Raw genomic sequence first — 11,327 nt, 5'->3', positions numbered from 1 at the left:
GAAAAAGTTTCCTCTGAAAAAGGAAGAGAAGCATAAATATTTGTGCTCCTCTGTCAAAGCCTCTAAGCTCTGTCTAAAAATCACCATTCTGCTTTTCTCCTGCAAAAAAGAGCAAGGGTAAATCTAAACCAAATACTTTTCAGATGAAAGAGAGGAGAAAAGGTAACAGTTGCTTTGTCCCTCTGAGGAGAGAAAACAGTCAAAAAGGGAGAGATGTCAGTGAATGAATAGCAAAATGCAAAGAAGTCAAAATGATGCAGAACAGAAGAATGATAGAATGCCCAAACAAAGGAAATCCAAAAAACATGGGTGTGATTTACCTGTATGACAACAGGCAAATCTACTTCCAACATATTTAGGTGCCACAATAAGTCACTGTTTCCTGTCATGGCTGCAGGTTATATACATTTTATGATTGTGGTCACATTTTCCAGAACACAAGTAGCCTATTGTTCTGTTTACCTTACTGTAAGGGATTTTTTTTTTTTTAAAAGCACCCTGCATCAGTATTTCAGACTGGCCGAAACTTGCCAAAGTTCTCAAAAATATTTTTTTTTCTTCTTTTTTTATTTTAAGAAATCCTGAATGCAAAGACACCTGGTCATACAAACCATGTACCCAAACAGCGAAGATGTTCCAAAGTAACTTCGGATAGAATTTAAGATAAGTCTCTCTGCAAAGTATGAGATTTCCAACATGTATTGAAGAAGAAGTACATACATAAACAATGCAGACTGTTGAAAAAGAACCTGTTTTGGTCCTTCGTAGGAAATGCACATTTTGGTGGACCAGGGCTTAAGAAGCAGTCACAAAGCTCCACAGATACAACAAGCTCTCTGCAGAGACAGTAAGGCAGTTTCATGATCACCAAGGAAACCACTCCACTTTCCATATGGCGGGTTTCTTTTCTCTCTTTTTTTTTTGGGAAAGAAAGTAGAAACAGAATGAACAGAAATATGCAGACTTGTTATTGTTAAAGAAAATAGCTGCCTTATAAAAATTTGCTCAGTAAAAATAGTCAAACTGTCTCCTTTGTTGTTGCTTTTTTTTTTCGTTGTTGGTTTGAATCGTCTTCCAGATCAGCTGGCTCATTAAGCGTCTAGCAGTTAATGTATTTGATCCAGCTGGATCTCAGGGTAAAAAGAGGCGACATCTCAAAAGCACTGAGGCCAATCTGCCTGCAAAGATGCAGAATAGAGATGGAAAAAAAGAAAACACCAACAGAAACCCAAACTAAAGCAAACTCACAGAGTTCGACAGCTACTAAGGCAACTTTTGCCAAATACAATATAAGCCCATGTATATTGCAACACAACAATATATTAATTTAATAAAATACACAATATAGCTTTTGTACACATAACAATTTGGCTCAAATGCACAGAAATTGCAGTAAAATCAATAAAAAATATGTCAGTTTTTCTGATGTAAACACATCTAAATTGGATACATATACACATACAATGATATTATGTATAGTGATAATGTGAAGGGACATTTTCTTGTTTTGTTATATTTTTGGATATTTGTCTTGGAAACAATGGCAGTGTCCTTTGCAGTTCTTTCCTGAAATGCTTCACACCTGACCTCAACTCCAGGACACTATTCACTTCAAATTCCTTTTTTTCTCCTTATAAAATGTATAAATATTTTGCTGATATTTGGACACTATACATGGATTCATACATACAGTCATCTATATAAACATATAGATATTATCTTTTCACAGCTGAGGAAAGAAATGTCCCTTTTTATACAACGTGATTGCCTTAAGGCATAGTCACACACATGATAATTCACTGTACACAAGGGACTAAAAGCTGATGGTGTACATGTATAAGACAAATCCACAGATGGGCAGTTGTGTGTGAGCATTCATTTGTTTGCGTGTTTCTGCGTGTGGTGCAGCGTCAGCGCGTGTCAATGTCCTGCCGTGTGTGTATGCAGAGTGGTAGTGGACATGTGATGACGTCGGTGCGTGCGACTACATTGCTGAGCAACATGAACATTTAAATAGAGGTGTGAGACAGACACAGCTTACACATGTAGTTACAAAATGACGGGTGAGACATGGTTACACTGTTAATAAATCCGACAGAAACAGATCCGACTGGTCCATAGCAACCCCCCTAAAAGGAAATCTCTTCAGGTACAGATCTGGTCCATCACACGCTACACTTTTTGTTTATCACTTAATAAAAAACTAACAAACAAAATAAACAGGTAAAGTTGTGTTCCTGTCTTTCACTGTCCGATTAGATCAGCTTTTGTTTCTCTTTTTCCACATCGATTGTCTGGTCTGACCATAAGTAGTCCTTTGCCATTCAGTTTCAATGTCCAACACGCAAAACAGAAATCCACCTACGCACACTTAAAAAGATATGTAAGATTTCACGATAGACCATGAACAACACACGAATGAGCTGGTGGGCACTTAGATAGGAGCTTACGAGGTGCCAGAGGCTTAACCCCCTGAAATTTTCTTAAGAATCCAAAAAAAGTTTAGAAATTCAGAAAAAGTCAGATGTCAGTTCCTTATTTTGTTGGTTGCCATATGACTGACGTAATAAAAGTCCAGTGTCTGTACTTTTTCTACAACAAATACAGTGAAAAGCGCTCTGGGGACCAGAGAGGTTCAACCTTTTCAATTTGTTTTGGTGACAGTTTTGGCATGAAAGTTGTTAGAAGAGCAACAAACCCCAAGTTTTATCTTCACAATTCCTATGTTGCAGTCGCTTGAGTCACTTTCTCAATGTGCCAGTGGCCTCACTTTCTCTGCAGTCCTGCAACAGTTTGTCGATGTCTCTCACCACCTGGTCAGCGTCCATTCCATCGCGGCTTGAATCTGGTTCCGCCTGCTCCAGGACACACTCCATTTCACCTGCTGCCTCCTGACTGATCCTGGAGCGGGCCTCTGCGAGCACCTTGGCCACTGGGTCTGAAGGAGGCAACGATGGGTACACCCCTTGGTCTCTTGTTTGTTTAGTAGGTGACAGGTATTGACCATCAGGTGGCCCGTAGTGGACAGAGCAGCTGGCTGGGGGAGGTTTGCCCTCAGCCCCATCTGCTGGGCCTTTTACTGCAGAGCAGGGAGGCATCGTGGAGCATCCCTTGGTTGGACTGCTGGAGGCTGAGGGTACCTCTTGCAGCAGGGGGCTGAGGGCACGTTTTGCTTTTAGGTAGGGCTTGACATTGGCAACAAGGATGGTGTGGTCACGTCTCTCCTTGCCAAAAGTACAGAATGTTTTCTTGCCGTTGGGGTTGACAGTCTCATAAGTTTCTGTCTCGGCAACTGCTTCCATCCCGGCCGGCACAAACATATTGTTGCGGTAGTCGACACCTTCCGCCTGGTTTCCGCCTGCAGGGAACTGAGGCATCCAGCAGCGGTCAGAATGACCCAGTACTCTGCACTCCTCTGTGCAATTTAAACAATCCTCATCTGCAGACAAAAACAAAGGGAGGGGATGGATGGAGAAGAAAGCAACATTAATGTCAAAAAATTATATAAAATAATTAAAACGCACAATGAGACGGTGCTTAAATCCTGCTGGCATTAAAAACCAAAGTAAACTTGAGAAGGAGTGAAAGGTAGAGAAATAGAACAAAAGCCCAAAGAAACCCCCCCAAAAAGAAGAAAGCCAGCAAAGGATGTCCCATTCTTAGCACACATATAAACACAGTCACATGTGCACTAAAGCACACATAAAGGCACACAGCTTTCCAAGGGAACTGGGGGACACCTGCTTGCATTTTCCAAAGCTCTGATCAAGGGGATGGCAGAGCATACAGAAAAGATGGGAAGGGAGTGAGGGGAAAAACAACAACAGTTCAGGTTTGGCAAAGGCACAGTGGCGTTATCATAAATTCATGTCAGTGGGCTTTGAAGCCCTCCCTAGATAGTGAGCCTGTGCCAAATGGCTTGTGCTTCTTCCCTGTGTGTTTCTGCCTGTTTATTTGTGCGTGCCTTGTTGTTGCCTCTCGCGTGCATATGTGTGCATAAAAGTGTGTGTTTCTCTCTTTCATCTCTATTCAGAAGAAAGCACACTTTGGCTGATTATGGGAGTGTTTGTGCCTGTGTAAAGTGGATCCAAAACTTGGTTAAAAAAATAAAATAAAATAAAGTAGATTTTTCTTTTTTTTGCTCCTGATGGAAGAAAGAAGGAAACATTGTGTGGCACAAAAGGTTTTTTGTATGTTGGATACAGAGACACAATTCTGACAAACAATGTGAAATGAAATTACTGAAGCTTATGCCTTATTTCTAACAAAAATTAGAAATCCTAAAGCCACTATAAAGTGACAAATTAGAAAGATATTAAGACAGGTCTTAATGGATATCATAGTATGTTTCTGCAATGTTATCAATCAATCTAGTAGACAGATGTGATGTCACTGTAAACATGTTAGAAAAATATCTTCATAGTGGCAAAACAGCTAACAGTCAGTGCTAGTTGATTTTAGCTTTTTCAAACAAGAATTTAAGAATATCTACGGATGTGTTACATTAGTAGATATGAGGTAACTCTACCCTACCAGTTAATTTCCACCTACTTTGCTCTTCTTAAATAAGACTGAGAATAAATTTTTATTCTTGTACACTTGAATTTGACAAATGCACTCCATCATTTTGATGTTTTATAGTAAAATCAGAGGTTTTAAATTCTGAAGAATTTATCAACACAAAGCTACAAATTGCTCTTGCAAATGTAAAAACAAAGATAAGCTATTACTGGACTAACAACAAGGCTACTTAGAACCGTGCAGCATTTGAGCAACTATTCTCAACTGACTCCTGAAGGACAGAATTGCTGTTAGGAACTGGAAAGCTACCCCATCAGCTCCATTATGCAATGCACAACGGTCTACAGCACGGTGAAAGTGCTGCTTTAAAGACCACAAACCTGGGACTAATACAATCTTTCGTTGATGCGAATGAGCAAGCAGAGTGGATGTGCTTGAGTGCACTTGGCTTGGCCGTCTTTGCCATGTTGCAGGTCAGCAGCACAGATTCCCGAGAGACTGCCCTTCCTAAGCTGTGGAGATGAGCTTAACACTTCACAAATGTTTGAAGAAGCCAAAAAGCGCTGCCAGGGAGAGCCTGACATTTCCCGTGTCAAGGCAGTCATCTGCAGAGGAAATAAGGTGAGCAGGAAAAGCGAGACTAGACCAATACAAAATGGACTACATTTAAATGGTGTTGATGATGGATGAATGGATTTACACACACCGACAGAGTGATGCCTGTCTGAGGTTTTAAGAAAGTGATTTAAGATTGGAGTAAATAATATAAGTGAGATATCAAAACGCAGACATTGCTGATTTAGTCAAAAGACTGCACAGAAAAATACAAACTTGAATAATATTTTCAACCAGAGCACACAATGACTGTAATCCATCAGCAGGGTTAAAAAAAAACAAAAAAACAAAAACAGAGCTGGCATCTAACAATGCATATCTGTTGACAACTGCTGCCTTTCACCTACCCACTCACAAACACACTAACAATTAACTTTGCCCCGACGATGTCTTCATGCTCTCCGAGGTGATTGTCCATTCAGCATATTAAAGCATAAATAATCCATGCAGACATATTTCTCTCTATTTAGTCGGAGAAAACCTCTGATAGATTATTCATGTCTCTCCTGCACGTACAACCTTGAGGCACTCTCCTCATATCTATGGCTAACAATATGACATATGAGAACAGGGGTGACATTCATCTCCCTCTCTCTCTCTTTCTTCTTCCCTCTCTCCTTTATTTTCACTCTGGCTCAACCAGCTCTCTAGAATGGGCAGCGAAGGCCTCCACCAAGGACACATTTGCTTATGATGATTTGGGTGGTGGGGGCATGTGCTGTTTTTTCCTCCTTAGTTCCTCTGCTCTTACATGCACTTCAAATGCACTTCAGTGGTGCAAGATAAATTACTCAGACAGATACCCTAAAACATGCCATCATTTGTCCAAACTTAATACAGCTCCCTGCCAATAATCTGGTTTAGGGCACTGGTTACTGAGACAAATTATTTGGCTCGTTCTTTAATTTTAATTTCCTGCAGATGATGATTAATAAAAGCAGTAATATTACAAGAGCTCCATTACCTTCCATGCTGTGGACTTACTATTGAAAAGAACTCTTCATTAACATGTCAAACGAATAAGTGTTATGGTCATTTCTCATTCACTTTTTCTCATCGAGAGCACAGTTGCTGTCTCGGTAACAAAACATAAAAACAACAAGGTGCATGTGCAAAGAGCTTGATAATGGCCTCCTTTGCTGTCTGCCTCTGACTATAACAGAGTAACAGCAGGAAGATGCTTCACTACATTTGTCACAGCATTTCCCCCACCCCCTGTTCTTTTAAAGGAGGCTGTAAAGAAAAAAAAAACCCACTAAGCTGGTAACAACCAGGAGAACTTAAGCACAAAGGTAACTGCTGAGAAAGGAATGACAAGCAGTAAAAAAATAATAATGGAAATATTCCAAAGGTTTATTGGGGTTTATTTGTAACCTGTATATAACTGCCTGATATATGGGTTTTCCAGTGTTTATTCTTTATTCAAACTGAAATGACAGGTACTGACTTTAGCTGGCTACAATTTGGTTTAAAGTTCCTCAGAAAGCACAAAACTCTTTTCCATAATGTAATCAGAAACCACAAAAGTGCTTTGCTTTAAGGCAAGTGTCACTCTGATTGAATCCCCTGATCAGGAGTCAAGAACTATCGACTATTCTATCATGGCAACTCTACTGAAGACACTTGACCTCAATTCCTGATTGGAATTAAATATTACATCTCTGGTGTCAAAAAAAAAGGTTTAATTAAACTCTACACACTTTTGTGTGCTTGTGGAGACATTCCTACCAACAATTAGACATTAATATCTTGCTGCAAATGACTGAGGTTTGATGTGATGTGCAATTGTGCAGACTGAAACTTGTGAATGTAAAAGTTCTCTTGTGTATCAGTGTGTATCATAAAACACGGTGTGATTTCCCTAAACACTCTTTTCTTCCCTGAGACACCTGCCCTCTGGCCCTACAAGCCCGTCCCTTCTCGCTTTATTACCCAGGCCGGTGATTAATGTCCCTCTGTCACATGCTGTGGTTCCCAAAGAGGAAAGGATGAGAGCTGTACTCACAGGCTAATGCTAGCAAACCATCAGCATTAAGCTGAACACTGGGTAAAACAATGGAGAGGTAATGTATTCCTTAAGTTTAAAAATGAGGTAAAAGACGGCAAACCGATAACAGTGGCAGTGAATCATTCCACTGTCGTGCATGCATTGGAGCCACTACACAGAGCAAAATGATCTGCTAAAGTGGACTACAGGACTAGAGAATGAACCGAGGTAATGAGTGTGTGTGTCTTTGTGTAGAGGTTGTGTTGTGTTAACCCACCCGAGGTGGACAGGAGGAGTGGCAGCTGACGAATTGAGCGGGGCATCTGTGACAAACCATGACTGCACCTGTTCACCTGAGGGAGCTCACAGTGTGTGTTTGCGTGTGCATGAATGTGTACGTGTGCATTATTGTGTTTTTAATCTCCTCACCAACTGCTATCCAGCCCAGCTGAACCTTGCGCCTCCTTTTTCCCACCACCTATGCCTCTTTCAGCCAATCAGGTTAACTAAATATCTAAACAGAGCTGATGAAAGAGTCTCCAATCTGATGGGGTCTAATGTTTAGCAAACATCTGGAGACTTTTTATGAAGAGACAACATCTCAAGCTTTGGGTATCGGTGACATAATTTAGAATCCCACTAAACACACAATATTGTGATCATGCAAAAAGCTCTATTTTTTTTATTATTATTTTGAACTATTTTACAAACTTTCTTAAATTTTCCCTGAGATTAAACTGAATAAAGCCTAGTCTACGCAGATTTGTTTACAAACAGCAAATTGAATCGAGTTGGATGATTGTTGTTTTCCACTCTCACAGAGCTGTGCTGGGAATGTCACTTGCCCTCTACAGTTGGCTGGTTTATTATGCCAGCATTATATCAAAGCCCATGAAACTTCATCACATCTTGCTGTGGGACCAGCATTTGTGATGACCTACGCATCTACTTTAAACCCGAAAAGCATAAAAAGTAGGTCATAATGCCATTTTATGATACTTTGGGACAAATTGTACCTGCATACTCTAGTTCTGTAAACATGCTTCAAAAGGTCCAAAATTGTATGTTTGCTTTCTTTGAATAAAAACACATTTTCAAGAGGATTTTATGTATTACCCAAACCTTTTAAGCAAACAAACAAAAACATTTTTTTTCTCATCTCTGTAGTCTATATGTATGAAGAATACATGAAATCCTACTGAGGAGGTTCTTTAGTATATTTGTGAGCGTGACTGAAATGTTTTTGCAATGTTCTTGTTTTTCAAAAATTTTATTTTATAAATTTTTTTTGGGGGGGAACTGCCTTCATTTTCTCCTAGATGATAACATTTTACAGACATTATTCTGAACCTTTGTAATCTGTTTCCAACCTATGACTTTAGCTAACATATGCAACACCATTGTCAAGACATTCCTATTACAACATCTTTATAATTAGATTCTCTATAACCTGGGACAGGTGTAAACTCAAGAAGACTGAATGCTGAAAAAGGTTTAGTTAAAAGCTTGTGCAAATTGTGCCATCCAAGTTACAGAATATTTTCTTTTTAAATATTTTTTTCCCTGCAGTTTTTCTCTTAAACTTGATAGAAAATACCTATGACATTAAAGAGTAAAATAGTTTGAAATGAGAATGAAAAAAGTCTTTTAAATCACAAAAACCAAACATTGTATTATTATAAGTGTGTGTGTATTTTTGAGAGCTATTGTATATTCATGTTTATCTGACATTTTTAGCTTTTTTCAAAAACATTAATTATTGGTTGGGAAATTCAAACTTTGGTTGTACAGATGTGATATAATATAGTGTGTCTAGATTGTTTTGTGGAGTGAACGGCTTAACTGTATGAAAAAAATAATTATCTTTGGTGTAATAGATCTCATCACAGCTCGAGGCAGGAGAATACTGATGCATCGCAGGAAGTACTCGGCAGCAGCCGGGGGGAAAAACCGTTGGCTGGCAATGCACAGACTAAATCAAGAACACCTATCTAAGGATCAAACACGTCCTCTCTTTAGGCATTCTGCCGCAAAACTGCAGGCCTCTCAGTTGGCTAATGCTTGGCTAAGTTGCTCAAAGAACACACTGAGGAGAAAGTGTTTATGCACAGCGGAAAGGGGGATAAAAAAAAAACAAAAACCTAGGAGCAGCATAAGCTCATATTCAAACAAAAACAAACACGCAAAGCTTAATCAGTGATGAGCAAGCAGAGCCAGGGGGTGTGGGTGTAAAAAAAGGGGGTCTGCAGGGCTGTGGAAATAAGGGGCATCTGGGCTGCCAGAATTGTGTTCTCAAACAGCACTCTCCTACTGGCACCAGGCAGCAATAAAGTGCCATGAAATACTTGAGGTCATCCTTAAAAAAATGTTGCATGGCTACATAAGAGCTTGTGCGTGTGAATGCGTGTACCAGTTAGTCTGTTTGTGTCTGAATGAACTGTGCACTCACACCCTCCAACCCCCCAGTGTCAGTTTATCTGCAATGTGAGCGCCTATCAGTTTTATTTTTAGTGAATCTAATCAAATAGGATCTGCTTTTCCTGGCATGTTTTCCCACATGCTTTAGATTTCCCCAGCTGCGCCGAGAGCTGCCTAGTGTTATATTATTAATGAAAGATGTCTGCCAGCTTTAACTGTTAGTAAAGGTCAACCTGGAGATATCTGTGGGAAAAAGGGATCTTAAGGTTTTTTTGTTTTTGCTTTGCTTTTTCTTTTCTTTATCTGCTGGCAATCCTCACAAACAAGCTCAATCGTAATGAACAGCCATGAAAGCCTATCCAAGGCCAAACATGCTGAGTAAAGGCAAACCAGTGTTTAACAGTCACAATGTTTTGTGTTACATATTCAAACTGCTGTTTGGAACAACAACTTTAGTGAACTTCTTAGTCTTGTTCTTCTTTGACATATTTCCATCTTCCATCACCTACAGAATAAAGAAAGAAGAAGAAAACCACACTTTTTGTTGTTGTGAATAGAGCAGTTTTGAGCCTTCACTTCTGACAGCAGTCAGAGGAACTCAATAAATACTGCAAGGTCAGTTATGGAAGATCCTTCCCTTAGCCTATCAAAATACCTGAGCCTCTTCTCCAACGCTGTGACTTTAGACCTTCTATAATTCACATTTCCTCAAGGCATAGATTGCTCCTGGTTTTGCTTCAGTCTTTTAATGTTACAGCTTTTGAAAGAGAGAAGCCACAGGCAAGTTATTAGATGTAGACAACAGAGAAGAGCGAGCCTTACATCATTCCTGAAGTGATCAAGCTGTTTATACTAACTAAAAAAACTCTGAAAAATGTAAATAACATAGTTTAACAACACATGAATATATTGAACGATAAACAGTTTATACATAAGCACACAGACAGACAGATACCTTGTATACATACTTCTTGAATGTAATTACATGGACTTTAAGATATAAACAAACCCAAATAGAAGTATAGTATTTGTGAAATAGTATATAATTGTGAATAAGAAAAAACAATTTAAACATTTTTAGAAATACAAATCAGGAATGTGTAACATACTATTATTTTGAGCCCTCTTTCCTCTGATCCCCCAAAGTAAAATTCAGTACAACTTGTACCTTTCAGGAGTTATCTACTTATTAAGGAGTGTGCTTCTGGTAAAATCTTAGCAGTTTGTCGGAGAACATCAGTGAACAAACAGCAACATAAAAAGCAAAAAAAAAAAAAAAAGACGGTAGAGCTAAATAGGATAATATATTCAAAAAGACAACATGTCAAGAGATTGAAATCGACTTGAAACCGGGGTGATGATTTAGATCCAGTCGACAAAACAAAGACACTCTGAGCTAAAATGCAAAGACTTTGGTCAAATCATAATCATAGGTAGAGGGTCACAATGCTCAGACTTAAATTAATCGATCAACTGTGGCCAGACATGAAACTCGGTGTTCACATATGCTCATCGCCCAGGCGGACTGATCTTGATGTATTTTCCAAAGGCTAAAGGACCAAAATGTAAATCATTAAAAGTTTAGAGCTGGCAGAGACGGGCTAAAAAAAATTGTTGTACAAGAATTGAATTCAGATGAATAAAAATGCCAAGCTTTTTATATTATGTGGAGGCTCAGATCCTGTATATATACACTATAATTATTTATACACAGAATATGTATATCCACAAAATAAACTGAATAAAATAAGCTGCATTTAACGGTTGTAATGTGATAAAGTGTTAA

At 39.0% G+C, this 11,327-nt stretch overlaps 1 protein-coding gene across 2 annotated transcripts in view; it reads right to left on the bottom strand.

Annotated features, from left to right (window-relative positions):
* Nucleotides 1-681: 681 nt before the first annotated feature.
* The window catches only part of pcdh17 (protocadherin 17), a 56,851-nt gene continuing 46,205 nt past the window's right edge, over nucleotides 682-11,327 (bottom strand). For both annotated transcript variants that reach the window (XM_055044848.1, XM_055044849.1), the window contains exon 5: nucleotides 682-3,439. In XM_055044848.1, coding sequence (XP_054900823.1) covers nucleotides 2,742-3,439 — 698 coding nt within the window. In that variant the 3' untranslated portion in view covers nucleotides 682-2,741. The remainder of the gene's footprint in view (nucleotides 3,440-11,327) is intronic.

Source organism: Poeciliopsis prolifica, unplaced genomic scaffold (genome assembly GCF_027474105.1).
Source record: "Poeciliopsis prolifica strain line A6 unplaced genomic scaffold, Auburn_PproV2 SCAFFOLD021, whole genome shotgun sequence".
NCBI classification, from domain to species: Eukaryota; Metazoa; Chordata; class Actinopteri; order Cyprinodontiformes; family Poeciliidae; genus Poeciliopsis; species Poeciliopsis prolifica.
This window is presented reverse-complemented; position numbering and strand designations above follow the sequence as displayed.